The 23,201-nt window shown below is 38.9% G+C and overlaps 1 protein-coding gene across 1 annotated transcript in view; it reads right to left on the bottom strand.

Moving 5' to 3' along the window:
- Positions 1-4,594: 4,594 nt before the first annotated feature.
- The window catches only part of myo1d (myosin 1D), a gene marked incomplete at its 3' end in the record, with an annotated part of 78,919 nt that continues 60,312 nt past the window's right edge, over positions 4,595-23,201 (bottom strand). Inside the window, exons 15-20 of the mRNA XM_072448471.1 lie at positions 21,897-22,063; positions 19,708-19,915; positions 7,094-7,317; positions 5,887-6,025; positions 4,877-4,981; positions 4,595-4,708 (exon numbers count right to left, since the gene is read on the bottom strand). Coding sequence (XP_072304572.1) covers positions 4,595-4,708; positions 4,877-4,981; positions 5,887-6,025; positions 7,094-7,317; positions 19,708-19,915; positions 21,897-22,063 — 957 coding nt within the window. The remainder of the gene's footprint in view (positions 4,709-4,876; positions 4,982-5,886; positions 6,026-7,093; positions 7,318-19,707; positions 19,916-21,896; positions 22,064-23,201) is intronic.

Here is a 23,201-nt window from a genome sequence, read left to right on the forward strand (position 1 = left end):
TGTTCAATTTTTGCATTACATGCTTATATGCACGGAACATGCAAGAGATGGGGAACGTATTCGTGAGCTACTTAGCGCAAATGAGTGCTTTATATGGGAAGCGGTCGTCATCCCAATGTAAAGTGCTCGTTTAGTGCGCACTTTTGCACGGGCTTCGCCCGTTTACAACGGTAATGTTCCATTTTCCTACTACTAATTAGTATGCACGGGGCGTGCATGAGTGAAGGAGTGCGTTAGTGAGTGTTTGGAAGTGGGCGAGCGCTTCGCGCTCGATTTCGTGCGCACTACGTGCGCACTTGTTTCGCACGGCCTTACGAGATTAATAGGCCTCTCGCCAGCTTGTGGCACTCGGGCCTAATAAAGTGTGTGAGTGAGTTAGTGCACACTCTACAACAGTCCACATTTTAAACAGGAGGTTTAACATTTGTGACCCCCCCATTTCAGAACATAAAAAAAAAAAAAAAAAAAGAAAACATAGAAAAGTTTGTATTATATTAACTAAAGCCAGTCCTTGATGTGGTACTAAATTGCAACTATTCCTGTATTTCAATTATCCCCGCAGCCCTTCAAATCACTATAAAAATCACAGGACACTTGGGAGGCAGATTATTTGCTGTATAATATAAAATATAAGTGGCAAGAATAAAGGAAATTGGCTATAATATGCTGCGTTGGATTTATAGTCACCATGACAACACACTTATAATGCCCAGTGAAGATGTGCGTTTTGCAGTGAAAGCATTCATTGATAAATAAATCCTTTTCAAGGCAGTTGTGGCCGGCTCCTCCCGTGAGCGCTAACCATTCATCAGTTTCCCAGTGCCCTCAATGCTTGAATGCAGGGGCAGCGGTAAATAAACAGCCCGGGGCAGCGGTGGGATGGTGCAGTGTTAGCCCATCAGCGCTAATCAACAAAGAGCTAACAGCTTTCCCCTCTGCTTGACCTTCTCCCATCGATTTGTGTCCGCGCTGTGTCACGCTGCTGTGGCTCTGAACCATACAGCTCAATCTGGGCCATTTTCACCTGTAGAATAATCCATCGTCTCCTCAATTCTCTCCAGTTTACACATATTCCCTATTGCCAAATTCACTGATGCAGATATGGATGGTTAAATATGTATATCCCGCTATTATTTTTGATTTGCAGGTCAGATCGCCTTCCAATCTGTTGTGAGGTACAATTTCAGTTCTTATACTTTTATGTGTCTAATTAACTTCAATATTGTCTGATACCAGTGCAATGACGGAAAGGAGATATTCATACTCCTAAAAACAAAGAACCTTCTTGTAGCATAGTATAAATAAAACTGAACACATTATGAATTGTTCAGAGCCCAAAATAGCCAGTAAATAGTCTGTTTACATCAATGATTGCCCTAACTTAAAAACTATTTTCTTGACGTAATCTTTTTGAGCCAAACTGGGTTAATTGTTCTACTCTTTTTGCTCCTCCACTCCATTTCACAATCCATTTCTGAACAGAGCAATTAATGCAATTAATGCAATTTAAAATTGTAATTTTAAATCGTACTGTTTTAGATCGTAAACATTTTGCAAGAGAAAGCACAATAAATTAAATTATGTTCAGAATTATGATGACGCGTCCTCGTGTAACGAAAGATTACTAATAAAATATATTAGGTTCCTTTCTCTATCGGTTAATACATTTTTACGGTATAGAAGTAAATGTTTGAAATAACCGTGACTACTATGAGCCAAATATTATATAATTTTTCAAAGAGCTGTACTTTCCAAACCAAAATAGAATTAAAACTATATATTGACATTGCTGTACCATATCTTGGCTCTCGCCTCTAACACACCGATACCTGCTGCTACGACTTCCTGTGGATAAAAGCTGCTCCATCCATCAACTCTGCTTGAATGAGTCATTGCTTAATAACAATCACATAATCCCTCGATCTTCCCGTCCGTCTATTGGTCTCATCTCTCTATTACGTATAAAACTCTGGGTTTCCTGTCCCTGGGTATTTCCAATTCCCTCCTGTCACATTATTTGTCAGCGTTCACACCGGGACGTTCTGTCATGGCCGTCTCACTGCCCACTGCTCTGGTCCACTGCAGCAGGCGGCCATGATGGATTTGAGAATTATAAATGTGTTACATCTTGGCGTCCTCTCACCTCTGGAGTCAATTATTTTGGAGTAAAAAGGTTATATTTATACTTTGGCAGAATGTGAAATTGGGTCAGGATGTTCCCCAGGATGGTCTCGATTTTCAGTTTAATTTACCTTACAAACAAAACACGGGTAATAAAATATATACTTGGGAACTTAGTGTCCATAATATTATGAATTATTATAAGTGCACAATATGGTTGCTAGGTAAAACAATTGTAAAATGTTGTAAAATATGTGTAAAATATCTTATCTTTTAGCAGCCAACCTGTCATAAGCACTTTAAATCCTCACTGTGGAACATTCTAGAGAAATAAATCACATCTCGGAAGACAAGCGGCCACTACAAAAGTTATGTCTTAAAGCATGGCAGACATCATATTTATAACAGTAAAAAGTTCAATACTACTTAGGTTTGGGTAGTTTTTGGTATATTTGTTCCATTTATCCTCCATCAGCCAAGTCTGTTGGGACCAGTGATGTGCATTCAGGGGAGGCAGTGCCTCACCTGTCAATCTTGGGGGGGAAAAAACTTAAAAAACTGGCACAAGGCACAAGGCCACACCTATGATTCTTCCTTTGACACAGAGGTAGGATCTTGGTCATGACTAAAACTGAATGAGCCAAGTGTGCAATTTTTAAATTCATGCAAACTCAACAGTGACCAATTAACCGAATTCTTTGAGGGGAAAGAAGAGTGAGCATGTCCAATTGTAGTAGAGTTGTGGGATATGGGTTTAAATGCTTACAAATGCATGATACAAATGGGACACGGAAAATCCAACAATGTAGATTTTCAATTATTATCCCTATTTTTAAGTTTAGGTTTTTAAGGTTCGGTTCAAATTGAATGTTTAGTAATAACAACAAAAACAGCAGATGTGGAAATGTTTTCGCTGGAGCCAAACTCTCCATGGAAACAGCCTCATGTTGCAGCTAATGAACCTATCACAGTAAGAACGTCAATTAAAACCAGCCAATAGCCGAGCTGCAGGTGGGACTCAGTGTATTGACATCCTGCTGCACGATCCGGGGACAGAAGAATAAGACGATTTCCCCTCTGTGTAAAGTAAAGAACACTATGGGACAGGTTTGAGTTGCAAGTACAATTGTTTTAAAGTTGAAATAACAATTTTATGACATACTGTATTGGTAGGTCAATGTGCTTGTTTTTTTTATTGTTTGAATGTATATATTTTCATTTTTTGCAACAATATTTTGTTGATCAAATCAATCATTTTTGTGCAAGCCCAGTTATGCCTCGTTTACACTCAAAACGGGGGCGGTTTCACCGCGTATTTTGAGCGTGTTACTTTCAAACTGCCTGTCACATGGAGTAGACTACACGAGTGCAGGTTCACGTGGACAATAATATGTTGAATTGCAAATAAGCCGCTGCGGTGTTCAGGAAGAATATTGAGGATTCTTTCGACCTGCGGCCACAGCACTAAAGCAAAAGCACGCAGATTATAATGAGTTCTTGCAAGACCAGCACAAGTCCAGAACCGCACTCGTGTTTGGTATGAACCCAATGTTTATTATTTTTTAATTTTATTTAATGTAAATCTTTAGAACATACTCATTATAACATTAACATACTCAAATCTCCAAAAACTATAGTCAATTACAACTACAACTACATCATATGAGCAAGCAAAAATGAGCCAGACAAAAGTTGAACCACATCTTTCATTTTATACTAATATTTGAGCAGTAGTCCTTGTGAAAATAATGACTTTCATCAGCAACGAGAAGAACTAGTTTTAACACTTATTTGGGCAGACTGGCAGTGTAATCAGAAAAACCTATAGGGATCTTCTCTCTTGCCAGACACTTCCTCTGCTCCTGTAGAGGAAGCACCAGATCCTCACAGACAAGATATCCGCTAAGAGCATTGCTCTTTGAATTAGAATAGATATTCTATTTTACATCAATCTATGGGAATATGCTGTAAAAGTAATCAACACAATTCTAGAATCCATTGTGAATCATGGGATACAGACTGGTACTGACCACAGGGTCATAACAAATCCTCACTGTTTTACGTGGAGACATTCTTATATCTATTCTGACTTAAAAAGGTAAAAATTAGAATAAGAATCCTTAGTTTGAGACAACTGGCTACAATCTGACAAAATATTTTTACTAGCAACTTGGTAAAACCTTGATGCTAGTGAGTCACATCATGAGACCACCTGCAATATTCCATCAGTTACAATGACTCATTTATGAAGATTATGAAAACCAAGCTAAGCTCAAAGTTGCTGTTTTGGTGATATTTTGAGACAATCACAACTGATGCTGACAAACAGGAGCCGAGATCAACTGTGTCAATGTCAGTGGTCATAATATTATAGCTGATGTGTGTTTATGAATGAACCATGTAAAAGCTTTTTCACTGCATGGTTTAAATACAATCTAAATCCCAACTATATAATAATAAATAATTTTCTCACATTGTAAAGGGGGATGCTCTTCATGGGCTTGTACTGCTTCAGGGGGTCCATCTTGTACAGGTGGCGGTCAGTGAGGAGCACGGTCCGGTTTTCTGCTTTGTTAAAACGGTTGATCTGCAAAAGAAACAGCGTGTATTATTCAGGCTTTATTTTAGGACCAAACAGACAGAGTTTTGGGCCCTGCAGGGATACAGTACAAATGATCTGCAGTTTGTTTGTATTTGTTTGTGTCGACAGTAAAGATTATGTGTGCGTGGGCCCTTGTGCTCGGCAGCCGCCTACCTTTCGAACGTTGCATGAGAACAGAACTCTCATAAACTTGTCTCTTCGTTGCAGTTCATTGGAGACCAGTGTGAATGATGAAGCTGTGTCGGGACTGTCTCGCTTCTGTCAAAACAGAGACAAAAGCATCTGACAAGTTAGACTACAAATCTTCAAGTGCAGCCAGCCACAGTGTCGTGAGTTCGATTCCCGACTCGGGATAATTTACTGCATGTTCTCCCTTCTCTCATCCCCCATTTCATACTGTACTTTTCTGTCAATAAAGCCGACGGGTTTATTGACACGGTTTTGTTCCTCAGATAGGGAGCAAAGTTGCTAAAAGCTTTTCTAAAATCATGTACAACTGTGCTAAATATTCACTACAAGGTTTATCTCACCAAACAAATACAAAAATGACAAAAACATGAGAACATGTGCACTTTAAGCAACATTTTACATTAACCATACAACTGAAGCAAACATACAGCTCAGGTTACTCGGAGTGAACTCCATTCTATTGAATAAATGCAAAAATAGTCAAATCCACCGTTCTGTGCGATGGGATTTGCAGTGTTAAACAAGGCTTTGGACTTAAATGAACTGACAAGTGTCATCAGGTAAAGGTGGGGTATCCAACTTTTATGCCCAATAGTACTGTATATTCTGTCCAAAACAAGATATTTGTGACAATAAAGCTGACCGCTGTACACTGTCTGAATCTTATTGCAAAGCCAAAATTAAGAGCTTGATTAGTAAAATACGATGTTCCTTACTTTGGTTTGCCATCTGAAACTTTTAACACGTCGGATGAATTTACAGTAAATACCTACATCCTCAGAATAACTTGCCCAAGGTGAAGTTCTTTTCGATACAGTCATGCAGCCAACCAAAAGTAACTCTATTGTTCTGCCGGTTGGCTGCATGTCTCCTATAGTATAAAAGACATCAAAACGCCTCTCCTTCCACTCGTCCTGTAGCCATCACTATAACTCTTTATACTCAGCGATGGGGCTCTCATCCAACTCACTCACCAGGTAGTTCCCCTCCCAGGGCCGCTGCAGTCCCAAGTCCGTCCTTTGGCCCTTGAGTGCTTCGAATCCCGCCACTTTAGCCCGCACCTGCAGCGTCTCCTCTGGTGAAAGGCTTTTGATCAGCGTCCAGGCCCACCACCTGTAGTCGCACACGAGCACAGAGATAAATCAGCTTTCCAGGTTCCCATCGCCACACCTTCAGTTGATACACAAAAGCCGAGGCCCCAGCTGCGTGTTGGGCAGGTTAGACCCATCCCGACAAGCTACCGGCATTGTAGAGGACGGCTATTTTCGAACTGTGCGGGGAATCAAATAAAAACAAACGTTAGGATAAAAGCCGGTGATGAGACTTTGATGGAGGAGGGAAAATCAATAGTCGGTGTTCGCCCGAGGAACAATGAGTAAGTTTCTCCAAATGGACACTTCTGGGTGCAACACAACCCTTCAGGCCTGGATTAGTCCGCGCTGTGCTTGAGTCTACTTCTATTCAAGCCAAGTAAAGAGAGGTTTGCTGCTTGAAAACAAGTTATTTCAAATGAATTTAATAAGCAGTATAAATATGGATATTGTATGTCTCAGGATGTCACTGCATTTTTTTGTTTGTTGCATGATGATTAATCGGCAAAGAAACCTTACATTTATTTCATTCCCAATTTCTAATACATACTAATCCCCTTTTAAGTGACCAGCTTAATGAAATCAAACTTTCTAAATTATAAAGTAAAGCGAACGTGACATAAAAAGCCACATTTACATTTACGATTCTTGCTTCTAAAATGGTCATGATTATTATTTTTAACTCTTACAGTTATATTGTGACCCCAATAATCTCGCTTATTAATAAACTGAATAACCTTTATATCCCTACTTCCAACTAAAGTCAATTGCGGATTTTTCATTATCAGAACTGACCCTTGTGTTGTACAAATAGTAAAAATAAAGCACTAAACTTGAACAAAGATTTATCATTGAGCCTGAGTACTATAACTGTAACATTACAATTATTACATATACATTAATATATTATATATTAGATATGTAATTCATATTATATACATTAAAATGATCAAATTGAAATTGATAGATCTGTCAATTATGCTGCAGGTCTTCCCATGTTCTGCATTTTCTTTCTCTTCCAACTTTGTTTTTGCCAAGCACAGTAAATGACTTTATACACAAATGTACTGAATAGCCTCCATCTCTTTACCTGTTGTAGATGCTCCGTAGGGCTTCCTCAAACTTGCGCAGTACTTTTGGGGGTGTGGGCCACTTCACGTGTCTTCCGTAGTCTTTCATGTTTTTGACATTTCTGAAGCGCCGGTTCACCTCCTTTATGTAGGACTTGACTTTGTAGCGTCTGTAGGCTCGCAGGATGATCAGGGCGGCTCTCATACGGCGATATCTCATTCTGGCCAGCGTTCCTCTCCACACCTGACGGAAGCGAGAAATAAGGTTAAAAAGTTGTTGTCTAAAAATGATTTGGATCAAGCTGTTGAAAAGAACTCAAAGGGAAAAGATAAACACATTTAAGAGGAGACCGATCCTTCAAAGCTGTTGCCCCCAGACTCTGGAATGATCTTCCGCTCTCCCTACGGTCACTGGACTCTGTTGTTGCTTTTTGTTTAGTCAAGCCTTTTCATTGCATTTGCTTTAGGGACTGATTTGACTGTATATTGTTGTATATGTATTGCTCACTGTAAGTTTTTTGTGTTTTTATTGTTTTATTCTGTGTTTTGTGAAGCACTTTGTGACTTCTGTCCGTGAAAGGTGCTATACAAATACAATTTACTTACTTACTTAAGACTTTACCTGGATAAAGTCAGCAGTCTGTAGTTTTAGCCGTCTACTAAGCTGGGGAATGATTTAGAGTTTAGACTATCCGCTAGTTTGCATCTTCTCTACATGATCATGGATAAACAAGATGAAATGCAATACAATTTGTTTGTACATTTCATTTCAAATGTACCACTGTCTGAGCTGACACTGTAAAACAACAGTGAAAAAGAAGTGAAAACACATTAATTACAAGTAAAGATTTGATAAATCTATCCGTACAATGTACGTTTTACAAAACATTTCATCGTTGGGCAAGCTTCAAATAGCCAATGTAATTTTTGAGGAATACATTTAAAAATGGATAGACATGTAAGAGTTTATTCAGTGATGCAAACTTCTCACCAAATTGTTAAAGATAATCACTTCAAAAGCGTTGAAATGTTGAACGAGCCCTTTGGTTTGGAGAAGCAGGACTTTTATATGTATTAACATATAAGTAGTTATTATAACCAAAAAATTATGCAAAGTAACAACCATTATAATCTTTATCAAGGCTTATAAAACAGAACTTTCAAGGGGAATAATATCGAAATAATATCAATGCATTATTAGTCTGGACAACTACTCTACTAAATATATTAAAAGCAAAAGGGAAAGAGAAGGTAATCTTGTTTTGACAGATGAAGAGTGGGAAAATGTATGTACTTCTCAGTGGAGGGACACAAAATCACATGTCTGGAGGGACTTTTACTGGAAAAGTGTGTCACGTTTTTTCATAACCTCAGGTCAAAGTGCCCATTACTCACAGGGAAATGCAGACTGTTGGAGAACCTGTGGCAGCAGGAGGCAAACCACTATCACGTGTTCTGGGACCGTCCTGTTGCTTAGGAATATTGGACTGAAGTTCACAATGCACTGTAGACTGTGATATTGTCATCCCTCTGAACTTTAAAACTATGTATATGGGCCTCAAAACTCCTGCCATGGACACAATTAATGGATACTTTTGGAATATGTTTTGGCTGCAGGAAAAAAAGCCATCACTAAGAAATGGCGGTCACAAACATCACCAACAACTAAGGACTGGAACGACATCGTGACAAACATTAAACAAATGAAAAAAAAAAAAAAAAATCGGATTTGGAAATGGACAAATTTGACTATTTGACTATGGACCCAGTGCGACTTATATTTTGGTTCATCTTTTCTTTATGTTGGTTGATGTCCGTTTGTTATTTTGTCCTTTTTGTTCTTGATTTAGCTCTTTGGTCTTGGTTCTGCGTTTTATGTTTTAATCTTTTAAAAATTGAAAGAAAGGAAAAAAGCAGGGCTAGCAGAGGCTCCGGCCGCACCGCGAAGCCCTCCCTCACACCATTGACCCTGTGCAATCCGCTCCAGGCTGCTGAGCTCCCCCCGACCAGCGCTGACCCCCGAGAGGACACAGCATTGAAGTGATGAACTGACTGGTGAGGGGAAAGTTTTAGTTTCACTGCCACTCAGATTCATAGTTGCAGTGCGATGATACAAAGCTTTCTTTTGACTCGCAGGGTTAGTTTTTTAAAGATTGCTTTCATGTTCGGGCAAGAAAGTCAGTAAGACATTCAATTTAACATGTGACAATGTGAGGAGCCTCTGGTCGAGTCCTGGTAACAGTTTCAGTCCTCATCTAGTCCTTTGTCGATACTGTTTTTTGATCTCCTCTTGCACTCGTGTCGCAAAATAAAGTGTAGGTGTTAAACGATCAGCGGATTCCAAAACGTGTGGGTGTTGCAGCCCCCACATCCCATACAGGTGCAACGCGGCTGTCCAAAAACAGAACTGTGCTTCAAACCACATGATTTTACTTTTCTGAACAGAGAGAACAAATTGTCCACTTTCCAAAAGAACATACTGTATCTCACCAACAAAAATGTGCTTAGATGAATGGAAGATCTGTTGTTCCAATAACAACAGATCTTCCATTGTTGCTTTAATAGTAATAATAATAATTTAAAAAAGCATTAATGTTAAGGATAATCTGTGCACATTATCTAAAGTTAAAAAAATGATTTAAAGAAACTGCAGATGTCAGTAATTGAGTGGTAAAAAGGGTTGTATCGTCAGCGAAGATCAATAAGAGTCATAGCAACCGCACAGGCCTTGGTCGTACTGCACTTCATATGAACCTCAACATCTACTCTTTGTATCAAGTTATCAGTGATCTTTTAATAAATAACATCATTGTCATGTTTAAAATTTAAAACTGCCTGGTTTTTGAGAACAAAGCAAGATGTCAGGAATAAAACATTCCAAAAAATGTGCAAAAAAAACAAAACACTGCCTTTTCTTTAGTCACTTTCAATAAAAAATATCACTTGTTAGATGTTACTTGTTCTGCAACAAGACCTTTTCTGACATCCCAAAACGGCATCGCCTCTAACACAATGGATGGCCCCTTCACAGCTAAACACACTGTTGTTTTGGTTGTCAAAGGCATCAAGGTAAAACGCTAAAATATAGTCATTTACTGGAGTATACTGTAAATGACATACATATGCCAGGGCGCGACATAAGATGACAGATTTGTGTACCATGAAAGGAGTCGTCGTACAAAGTTATCCAGAAAATATCCAGAGGAATCAACATTTTTGCCAAACATTAGTACATTTCTTAACATTTTCATTATGGTCGGTAGGTCAATGTTCAGATTGTTAGGAAATGTTCATGAAAATACTGAAAAATTAAATGAGGTTTGAACTCATCAAAGACATAAATAACTCCACTACACATTTTGTGCTCAAAGTTCATGATAAATGGACAGAAAGAAGAACAATACACAGTCAAACATGAGGGCCAGGGAACACATCTCCACCGTGTTTTACCCTCTGCTCGGTTCAAATGTGCACGCAAACCGGAGTGAGGGTTCGCGGATTTTGTTCTGAACATTTTGCCACTAACAATGACAATGTTTTAGAACAAAATAAAAATGAAAGCCCATAATCCACATGGCCTGTCAAATTAACAACTGTGTCTATCTCTGCAACAGAACATTCATTAGGCTCTAAACAGCAGTAAAACGCTGGATTCAGAAAACAAAGCAGAGAGAAAGAGAGGGGGGGAGAGAGAGGGGGGAGAGAGAGGCTATAAAACAATAGAAAACAACTTAACGGTGACTAGAAAGCGTCTAGTCGGTCCACGGAGCCCCATTAAAGTGTGTGACAGGTGGAAACAACAGGAATCGTGAACCGTGTGTCTGCACTGTGTTGTTTTTGTAATGTCAGTCAAAAGAAACAATGATTTATGCCTGTCATTCTTGAAAATTAAAGTAAAATATATTTGAAGTAAACAGCAATTAGAATAAGTAGAATAATCGAATAAAAAAGTATTATTACAATCATACATCTTGGTTTATTCCTTTGTTGTTTTATTTCTTTGTCAATATTGGACCTAAACCAGGACTACAACAGGAGCAAATCAAGTCTACAACAGGACTAAACTCAAACCAAACCAGAATATGTGAATACAAGTTTTTTTTTTTTTTTTTATGATAAGTAAGCCTCAACATTTTTCAAATCATTACATTTGTAGCAATAAAATCACGTTATTCCATGTTTTTTCCCAATACTGTGCCGCCTCTAATTGTACAGAAGCCATCCAGCCACCCAGTCTTCACAACACCCATGGGTGACACATCAACACATTTCCCACAATCCAACAGGAGAGCCCACAGTCTGCAGTGACGCTGATGATCTGATGAAGATGACACACGGGGGAAGGCGGATAAATCAGGCGAATAACGGGCTCTTTGACGATCCGCCCCGAAGCCACTGTTGGCCAATAAAGCCATCTGATCACCCTTTGAGAGAGCGGGGCATCATGGAACCTGCCCTTCCAAGCCCCGGGCCAGGATTTATGGCATCATCAAAGCCAGATTGGGGATATTTCATTGCTACAGAGCCTGATTGGTTGCCGGGTTTTCAATTGAAGGGGGACGGCTGGTAATAAGCATTCACAAATCATAGAAGATGAGCTTTTCTTTTCTGGTAATAAAGTCTTTCAGGAATTTCACATTATCGTATGACGTGCTTGAACTGTGCGTCGCTGGGCTTGAGATTAAGTTCAACATTTTATGACAAAACTGACTTTGATGGTAGATAAACTGTTTTCAATGCATAATCGACCAAATAGTGCCAATTCGGTAATGTAAATTTATTTGTTGTTAAATACATTTTGCCGTTCAAATAATGTTGTTCTTTTATTTTTTGCCAAAACTTCCCCCAATATTTTTTTTTATTAGTACATTAGTCTGACCAACATTTAATATTTTTACTTGATACATGAAATATTAGAGGGGATAAATGTAACCCTTTCCAAAAAAACAAATCTATAAATAATTGTATTAAATTCCTTCATGTTTGTTACATCTGCATATAAAGTTGTGTTATTTAACCGTACAGTACATAAAATGCAATTGATTAAATACATATTATTATGCGGTTGAAATTGGGAACAGAAGGAATATAAAAAAGGATACTGTAACAAAAATGACTCCTTTTCAGCCCAAATGGAACAGCCTGATCCACAATGAACTACACCATTTCAAAGAGAAAGCTATCCCCAAATTTCTATTGTAATCCCACTCAAAAGTCTAAAGGAAAAAACATCTTCCACCTTGTCACCCCAGGAAATAAAGAGCATTGTCAAGACCCCGCTGTGGAGGAGACAGCTGTACACCATTGTCACACTTGACTGCAATCTGCTGCTGAATGTGTCTACTGTGCCCTGCTGCGGGGGTAGTTTTCGGGGAGCAGGGGGGAGGCCCAATCAAAAGCTGAACGGCAATTTAGTGATGCCTGACCATAGGACGTCCCAAGACCTCAGCACCGTCCGGTAATCATTATCATAAATCAATAGAGCTTGAAACACCAGTGCAATCAGCGTTAATACCACCATTTTCTCATTGATCTCCATCCCTGGTCCTTACACTTTTATGTCAAGTTTCATCTGTACCTCCGGGCTAATCTCAGCAAATGACACGCGACAAACGTCTTCAAACTGATCTTGAACAGAAGAGGCTTATGAAAATGGACAGTATTGAAGATTAAAGTCAATGGCATTGGCTGGTCCATCCATCAATTAGAACGAGCGAGGGAGGTCGGAGTGATACGGGTCGGCAAGACGAGCCCGAAGCGCACACGCATTAGCCGTGTTTGAAGGACACGCACGCGAACACGACTCAAGCAATAACAGAGCAACATAGGCTGGCAATGTCAATGAAGTATTTTAATTCAATGTTTGAGGTATTCTTTATGCTTTCTTGCAGTGATTTACATTGTGGTTTGACATAGTAATTCAGACGCTGTTCCCAAGACGACGTTTTCCCATACTCTGATCTCTTATAGTTGGATTATGCCACTATTGGGTGAAATATGTCCGGTTTGTTGTCCAACTGATTAACTTACAAGAGAAATGTTATGCAAATTCAACTTTAATGAGTTTTTATCTTGTTATAACTTCTGCTTTCATTGCAAAGCTTCATATAGCGGCGAACCAGACGATCAGCGGTAAGTTTTACAATTAAATGCACACGGCGGACAGCAATCTGGATTTAGTCACAAAGAGATTCTTTCGCAATTTTGTTTAAATACTTGATTCCAAAAGTTGTCACGGACACCACCATCATTTGTGCTCCTCCTTCAGTGTTGGGAATTAACTGAATACAAAACATATACCAAAAATACATATTCATAATTCTAATTTAAAAAATCTAAAAGAGTTATACTTTATGGTATTTAATCATGAAATTTAGGCTTCAAACTGCACTGAATAAGTTAGAAAAATAGACAATACAGTAAGTTAGGGTTAGTTAGGGTAAGTTCTCTTATCTTTTAAATGAATGCAGAAGCCGTTTTAATCTCGTGTCGTATAAAATGCAACTGAACATGAATTTATTTAAGTATTCAGAATAAAGTAATCAGAGTACATTACCAAATATATTTTAATGCAGGTATCTGGTATTCTGTGACTAAATACATTTTCAAAGTATTCTTCCCATCACTGCCCTCTTCCTGGTTGTTCTAGCTCAAAGAAGTTCTACACAGATTACATCACTGTTTTCAACCCGCCCAGGTAAACAGCGCAGTGTTGACTTGTCAATCTACTTTTTATCATTTTTTATCTGCGAGACTTTTCCCTCTCCTCACAACTGAAGTGAACGGAAATCCATTTCAACCAGAAGAGCCAAAACAACGGACGTGTGAATCTGTGGCAGAAATAGGCAGAAGTGGGCGGGATAAGGTGAATAGGGGAAAAGAACATGTTACTGCAGATTGTGGTACATTCCCTATTCGTTGTATTAGTATAATTCTTACACTCACTGAGTACTTTATGTGAGAGGTGTAGTACAGACAGCTCTTGCCAAGGTACAAGATTTCCTCTCTCCTTTGATCGTCCACCGTGTTCTCAGTCATCAATTTTCTTTAAGGGTAATGGCTCTGGATGATAACTTAAATGCACAGGAGGATCAGAGGCTTAGGGCTCATGTTTCTGCTGAAGGAGACTGTGGGAGGGATCAGTTCTGGGCAGTTAGGCACAGCAGACCAGACTTGTGCACAGAATGGTTGCAGCTTGGTGTCTACGGCATTGGTGACGGCAGGTTTTTCTTTGACTGTTTTAAGGAAACAATTAGCAACAAATTAAAATGATATAATTGAGCTCATTTATTAAAGTAGTAACAAATGCAGTGAGGGATTCAAGAGAAAAAAAAGGTTGGGAACCACTGTTTAATCTGGTCTAGTTCCTGATGTGTCCAGGTTTAGGCCCAGGTCTGGTTCTTAGTGTTTTAACCTGGTTTAGACCCAAGCGCTTGTGTGGGTTTAGATCTGCATTTGAACATCACATTGTATTATCAAAAAACTAACAATAAATCAGTTTAATCTATGTTTTTGGAGATAATACTCGATTTTAAATATTGATCTTAAAGAAAACACAGACAGCTATTTTTCTAGTATTTAGCAATTAACTACCACATACTGTAAGTAGATAATTATCATTACGTTTTGTTCATTGTATATGTTGTGTGTTTTTTTCTGAATTATATTTTTAAGCATTTGTGTTTGATCCAGTGTCAAAAAGATTACAAAATAAAATAAAAAATATCACTCAAGCCTCAAATGCAAAATAAAGATTTCTAAAGATGCATGAATCTCCCAATACAAAACTAAACTGTAAACTAACATTTTCTAACTTTTAACTGTCATCATTTTAGAAATAACTGCAACATTTACTCCCAGCAGGCCTCGAGAACACAGAGGAAATGACACAATAAAAACCTTTATCCTTAATAGACAGACAAGCCCCTGTGGTCTACATTGAACGCTGACTAGTCAAAAGGATGACAGTATTGGCCTGATAAACCAGTGTCGTGTGCAGACCATGTAAAGCTTTGTGAACCAATTAAGACTGTGGCTGGAAATACACAGGGGCTGCTCTATGTTCCCATCACTGTCCCTGCTCTGACAGCCTCCGACAGCTACTGTGATGTGCATGGCTGCATGTCCTTTGCATCACTGAGCAAATTACATTTGATTGGGTAAAATTGTGCAGGGGCTTATAAGTATGAGACATCAAGTAGAAAAAGACTTTGAGGTAGTTTTTAAAAATACAAACATTGTTCTGAAGCTCTACTCTGGACCACGCTTGGATGAATGTGGGATTACGCCCACTTTTTAGTAGCTGCAAAGCTTTATTCTATTCACACAGATTAGTTAAGTGTGTTAGAAGATCAAAGAGTCAGACTTTTTATGGTTTTATCTAATCTGACATTTACCAAGGACCAAAACAGTGGTCTAAATGTAAGACATTTGAAAGATTTTGCCAACTTATTATGTGGCCATTAATAAATGACTCTGTTTCTGGATAGATTTTGTGCCAGATTCCCAGGATCTAGCATCTTTCCCACAAGAAAATAAGATTATAGCTTCATCATTGTTCCGTGCATCCAAGTACCTGGAGACAACAGACGAATTTGATCACATCCAAACAAAATATTGATACATCAAAATAAAAAAAAAAACAGGAGAAAACTTCATGGAAACCCGCACTTCTCCATCCTGCCATGTATCAATGAGCTGGAGGTGAAGAGCACAATGAAGACACAGTATAAGCGGGCCTGTATACAGGGGGCTTATGTCAGCGTTGACCTGGACTCCTTCCTGGCTCTGTGGTCCAGCTCTGAGGTGTACCAGAGGCTGATAAGGGGATTGTTTGTGACTGGAGGTCTGCTTCAGTCTGAGCTGTTTGTGTGAGGGAGTGTTCCAGACCAATGAAGACACGACCGCTTTAATGAGAGCGCAAAACAGAATGTACCACTAATGCTACTGAATCACATGCAAAGTGATAAGATAAAACCCCACTTCTATATATGCTTTTGTCTTAAACGTTATTCAGGCTCACAAGAAAGACAATTGTGGAAAAAATGTTATAAGTATTTTGACTGAAGAATATCATGCCGATATGAATCTTGATTAAAGTAAGAAAATTATTCAGAAATAAGATTGTAAATAAATAATAATCTTTGTCTTTGCAAAATTCTTTTTCTTTCTTTAATAATGGGGAAGGGCAAACACAAGGAGCATGTTTGCACGAATCAATACTTCCCCTTTAATAAAACAAAACAATAAAACCTATACCACTTTGCCAGGAGGAATGTGTTTTAGTAAAAAAGAAGACATTTCCTTTGGGTTTATCTTGAATCAATCATCAAAGCCAAGGACGCCCAGGGAGATACAGAGATGAGAGTCTCCAGAGGGCCCGATGAACACGCTGGGATGTGTGTGGGAGGGGCTTACAAAGGGTCACTTCAGTCAATGCAGAGGTCAGAAGATCAATAAACGCAGGAGCTAATTTGGCTTTTCACGTCTGAGAGAGCGGTGAGAAACCAACATGAAAGCTTCATGGTGTGGAGGAATTTCTCAAAGAGTATACAAATACAAAAAAATGAATTAGGATAGTGCAGCTCTTTTGGCCTCGTCTCCAATGGTAACGACACTTTAGCATCGACAATATTACGTTTTCTGTAAGGCTGAGTTGTTGAACAAAGAACTTAAGCGGCCATATTCCATATTCTCTGTCTTTGTGCAAATTAAAAAATCAGAACAATTACTGGATTTCACATGACATTAAGAAGGTAACAATTATGGTAATGACAGTAAAATAACTGATAATCATTATATTTATCTGAACTATACAGACTCTAAAAGACATGACAAAAGACCTTTTAAAGAAAGAAGCATTTTAAAAATATAACATAATTATTCGATCTGGAAGCCTTCAGTCACATTATTAAACCTTTAATTAGTTAAAATTGTGTTTAAAAGACTCAGTGTATAATGAAAAGCAATATTAGACTAGTTAAAGAACAAAAAATAACAATTAGTTTAGTTTCAGCCCTACATGACATCACAATGTTCAATTATTAACTAATTTTGAGGTGTCGGTGTAATCCCTCATTCATCCAGGCGTGTTCCATAGTAGAAAAAGCTTCAGTTGTAGTCATCTGGACTCAGTTTGAAAAAATAGACGTTTCGACTCTCATCCAAGAGTCATTGTCAATAAAAGAATTTAGATCGAGGACTCCGATATTAATACTGTTCTGTGGTAAGACCCACCCATTGGGCGGAGCCTTCCTGAAGTAGAAAGAGTTGTTTGTTTCAACAGAGGGGGAGTTTCTGTTGAAACAAACAACTCTTTCTACTTCAGGAAGGCTCCGCCCAATGGGCGGGTCTTACCACAGAACAGTATTAATATCGGAGTCCTCGATCTAAATTCTTTTATTGACAATGACTCTTGGATGAGAGTCGAAACGTCTATTTTTTCAAACTGAGTCCAGATGACTACAACTGAAGCTTTTTCTACTATAATTTTGAGGTGTTGTTTATTAGATATAGCAGGATGATGGACACTATATTACCAGATCTAATACTTTGAGATATTTCCATTCATTCATCCAAACAGGAATAATGACTTACGCCTATATTATATACAAGAGTTTGACAACATCCAAAGCCTATTTAATGAATCAAAGCCTAGAGGCATTCACAGATATTATGGTATTCTCTATTTAAATATGCAAACATACTGATGTTGTCAAGGTTCCCATCTCTCTGTCAAAGCTGCTCTTCAGAAACCTCCAGGAGAATTGCAAAGAGTGTTTAATTGGACCAAGCGTTTCATCCATCACTGCGACATTTTCCCTGGTGCCGATCTGACACATGTCAAGTCGTCACAATAATCGCATCAGAGGAAATCTCCCCTCGAGGTGACGTCAAAACAGGAAAAAGAAAACACAAATGCACTCTGAAAACGGCCAAAAAATAAGTCAAAAAATTAAAAATCCATGAAGAAAATACTGTTCTGAGCGATATGGGTGCTTGTTATACCCCCAGAATCTTTGAAAGTACTTCCTCTATGAGTTTAATTTGCATATACTATCTACGTGTTTCAAATAATCATGATTTGAGTTTTGACAAAAAATATAGTTAAATGGTTATAAATGTTTCTATAATCAAAAACTGAAGTTAATAAATCAGGTTAGACATAAATAGCTTTGAAGAAAGTGTGAAAGACCCATGTGTATTTTATTCAATACAAACTGTGTGGGCGCGGATTGAGACACGAGTTCTTCATGATTAATAATTTATAATTCTGCAAAATGTAATTCAAACAAGATAACGTGGTCCCAAAATACCTCTGAGCTTGTATAACTAGGCCCAAGGCTCAGGGGTTATTGAAGCGCGGAGTGAAGCAGCTGAATTTCAATGTGGACATGATTCAGAGATGATAAATCACATATTTTTAAGTGTGGTAGGCGTCTAATCACTTAATAGTCGTCTTAGTGGCAATCAACATTGGAACCAGAGCATTGGGAGAAATAACATTACAGTCTGAAGGAGAGGTTTATGGTGATAGTAAATGTATTAAGCTTAGTGTTTAGGCCTCTCTGTTGCCCCTTACAAACATGCACGTTCAGACCTCAACCTGCTCACATACTAATATTAGTTTTATGCTGCTGCGACAACATATTTTTAGTAGAAAAGGATTGTGTGGTCATCTGGACACTGCTTTTAATGTCAAGATGTTTCAACTTCTCATCCGAAAGAAATCTGCAGCAGGTCATTTAGCTTTGAGTGTGTGCTAAATGTGAAATACAGAAGTATATAGACTCTTTAATGTCATTGGACTGTTCAAAATGCCATTTTAAATATTTTTTTTGATAAATGAGCAACAATTTGTATTGTAAACAAAGTCAGTTTTCCTCCTTATTTATAAAGAGTGAAAAATAATATGCTCTCTTCTCCAAAGTATATGTGATCGATGATATAATCTGTAGATGAAATGAAAAACTATAGTGAAGTCAAGATTTTTCAAGTATTTGTTCAGTGAAACCTACCAATCGAGATTTCGTCTTCAAATAAAATGTGAAGAATAATTCACATAATAATTTTCTGACTCTGATATTACTTTTCATCTGTCAAAATCACATTGATTTTTCATATTTTCTAATTTCCTGCTGGTAATCCCAGTTTATCCACTGAAATTGCTTCATCCCAGGATGTTTTTGTACAAACTTGTAAGGATCTATTAACATGTGGTGCATTGACACCCAGAGATCACCTGGGTGTGCCGTTTGTAAAGGGCTTATGAGTTCTCCAGTGGTATTCCAGTTTCACAGAGAAAAAGAGGAGTTAGATCAGATTAGCCTTTATTTTCCCTGTAGGGAAACTTGTCCTCTGCATTTGACCCATCCTTCAATGCCCCTCAAGAACAATGACCCATCTCCAGATCTTGTGCCCGGCTTGCTCAGTACTACCTTTGCTTGAGTATTTTTACCTATTGTTCATGTTTTGGGTTGATGGGGAAAGAGTTGTCTTCAGCGTATGTGTTTATGCATGCAATAAATACAAAAATAAATAAGCTAGCCAGTTCCAGCCACCAAACGCGTGGCCCATAGATTTTGGGAGACGCCAAAATCACCCAAGTAAGTGAGTGAAACCCGCTGAGGCTCACCTTCTGCAGAAACAGGACAATCCTCTTGACCATCTCGGTCCTCTGCTCCTCCAGGCTGAACAGAGTGCGTGGAGTCCGGATGAAGACTTTGGTGTTGCCGTAGGCGACGTCATGGTCAAACCCACAGGACTTCAGCAGACTCTTCACCGCAGCTTTGTCCGACCCCAGGTCGTGATTGGGCCAAGTAAACTTTGAGACCATCTTATACCTTAAACAAAACAAAACACAGTCAGTATTCAAATCTACAAGAAAAAAAGAAAAAACTTAGAGATGCATAAGAGCAGAAAATGTATGAAACAAATTAATAACAACAAGGCCTAAAAAATATTGTATGCGGGATGCATAAATAAATGACAATATCATTGGGGTGCCATTAGATACCATAATATTGAGGACAAACAGACACATTTAGTTTTTGAATCTGCCAACTTTACATGGAAACGTTTATGAAAATGTGAATAAATCATTGTCAGCAAAGTCAATATTTGATTTGGCCATAATTTGAACGTCATGTCTAAGGACACGAATAGATAATGCTAACTAAATATTTCATAAAATTGTAACATGCCCTATTTTTGTTGCCCTATGAAATTCACAGAAAGCTGTTGTTTGTTTTGCAGGGGAAATGGAAAATGGAAAATAGGGCATCCTGGAATATAATAAATGATATAATGTTATAACCATACTCTTAAATCATGTCTATCTTAGCACAAGAAGAAAAAATTGTGTGTTTCCGGTAACCCGATCGAGCTGGATTTCAAAATAAAGAAAACCCGACCTTAAACATTTTATTGCATATTTACTGTGATCACATGCAATGGTATTTATTTATTTTATCTTTATTATTTTCCCCTCCATCCCTTGTTGGGAAATGGGAGGTTTTGTCTATAGGAGTTTTTGTTTATAAGAGATCTTCTATTGAGAGTGTTTTTCAAACTTCCTATAAGTTATCTGTTCTTTTCCTCTGTATCTACCTCTGTATCTACCGGCGTTGCAACAGTGAAATTTCCCCATGTGTGGACAATAAAGGATTATCTTATCTTATTCAATATCTGCACCAATAAGGCCACTTCAATGCAAAGCGCACACTTTTGAGAAAAGAAAACTGTCTGCAAAACCTGTGCAAGGATTAAAAATAAAAAATAAAAAATCAAACCAACAGACCTGGATTTTTTTTTTTTCAATGTTACCGGAAACACACTTTTATATTTTGGCCTTATATGAGGACAACATGGACACTTTTTGACAGACCAACTTCACACGCCAATGATGCAAAGATTCAATTTCAGAGAGTCTGTGAATGAGTGACATTAAACAGTTGAACTCAGACGCAACCGACACCATTTGAAAGAAAACATAATCCCGAAGTGGAGAGAAAAGATGCAATTACTTGTCATTTCACACTGACCTACTGAGCGCGTGATGTAAGTCCAAAGACACATCAGCGAGGGGGGGATTGGCGCAAGATGAGAGGTTATGCAAAATCTCATTACTTAATCCTCTGTGTTGGTACAGCGTGTTACTTGTTGAGGTCAGTGGGTGGGACATCTGGGGAAGCCGGGATTGGCCGAAACTTTTTTCAAGAGTGTGTTTATGTGGTTCAATATGCCTCAATAAAATGTGGTTAATATGCATTCATTGGTATTAAAACTAGTCCTTAAACTGGTGTCATAGTGTCATATGTCAATACTTTTGTTTGTTCATTTTCCGACAAATGTGCCTCTTAAAAACAAACAAACAAAAGTATTTCAGAACTAGTAAAAGGCCACATCGCGCACGCACTAAATTGTCCGAATCAGGATTTGAACCCACGACACTGCGTCCGGCTGCACTTGGAGCCTGGCATAAGTGTGCCGTGACTTAACCACTCGGGCAGCACCCTCACTATACTTTTTTAACTCTAGTCCTCTTCTAAACATTGTAGATAACCATGTCACAGTATGAAGACACATTTAGCAAGCTTTATGCTGAGCGCAAAAAGCAAAACTAAACAAAAGTATAAATTACCTTAAGCTTTCAACAATGTCTGTTCCTTTTTGGTACATCACACACATAGGAAAGGTGGGTGAAGAGTCTTGCACACACAAGGGTAGTATGCATTGCCCTTCACCTTCATGTATGTTGGCGACTGCTCTAACCACTGAGCCACAGCTTTAAGATTACTTTAGTCATATACAATATATATATACCTTTGCAAGAAGCGAGGGTAAGTCTGGCGGTAAGCGAACCCGGCTCTGCGCACGCGGACGTTCTCCAGCAGACCCAGGTACTCCACCTGGTGCTGACAGCGCTTCATCTCAAACAGCAGAGGAGACTTCACATCGTTCGGCTTGATACAGCGCACATAATAGGGCTCCTGGAGGGGACATCAACAAGGAATGTGTCTAATAATAACAACAACAGTGTAAAGCAGTGAACAACTGATGGAATCATTTCAATTGACTCAAACGTACAATCTCTGCTACATCTTTATTTCATTATGGGTATTTTATAGCTCAAAACGTGGTGTGGCCTGCTTGGCAGATAAGTTTAATGCAACAAACTGGAACATTCCAGGCATGCAATAACATCTCCATGGCGATAAGTGGGTGGTTGAACTTTTACTTAGCGCACCTTTAACTGTGCAGACTATGAAACAACAATAATTTGACATGTAGATGTTTACAGTCAATCGGTGGGAGTAAAAATGATAAAGGTTCATAAATGTTAATGTTGCCAGGGCAAAATACTCTACACTTCTTTTTAGGCCCGAGCCCCAGCAGGGCGGAGGGCCTATTGCTCCCGCAACGCTGCCTTCGGCAGCGTTGCAACTGTCTGACCAAACATGCGGGCGCAGCCCGCATGTTTGGTACCCCGTCGCCCCTGGAAAGTACAGTGAACTAGCCCATGCCGAAGGCATGGATCATGCATACTTACTCCTGCTATGACAGAAATAGTCAACAATTAGTGAATGGGCGTAGCCCATTCACTAATTGTTGACAACAGCAGCGCGAAGCGCTGCATTCCTCCAAAAACCCTCCTGGCATCGTCCCGTACGCGAGAATCCATGCCGCAGGCATGGGCCATGCTTGTATCTGCTCAAATCAATGGAAGTCTATGGGGAGTGGGCGGGGCATCCCGACGGAATAGGGAGTGACGAGCGCGTAAGCGCTCGTAATGATGATTCCACCCCATGGCGGCATCGGGAAGGCTTAGAGCTTTCAAACAATGTATAATTTGTTGTTATAGTGGAAACGCCTATATTGTTTTTGCTAAAAATATTTAGGCCCGAGCCCCAGCAGGGCGGAGGGCCTATTGCTCCCGCAACGCTGCCGAAGGCAGCGTTGCAACTGTCTGACCAAACATGCGGGCGCAGCCCGCATGTTTGGTACCCCGTCGCCCCTGGCAAGTACAGTGAACTAGCCCATGCCGAAGGCATGGATTATGCATACTTACTCCTGCTATGACAGAAATAGTCAACAAGAGCTTTCAAACGATGTATCATTTGTTGTTAT

This window comes from Eucyclogobius newberryi, unplaced genomic scaffold (assembly GCF_026437365.1).
Source record: "Eucyclogobius newberryi isolate DKJ021-1_F unplaced genomic scaffold, fEucNew1.0.hap1 SCAF_167, whole genome shotgun sequence".
In the NCBI taxonomy this organism is placed as follows: domain Eukaryota; kingdom Metazoa; phylum Chordata; class Actinopteri; order Gobiiformes; family Gobiidae; genus Eucyclogobius; species Eucyclogobius newberryi.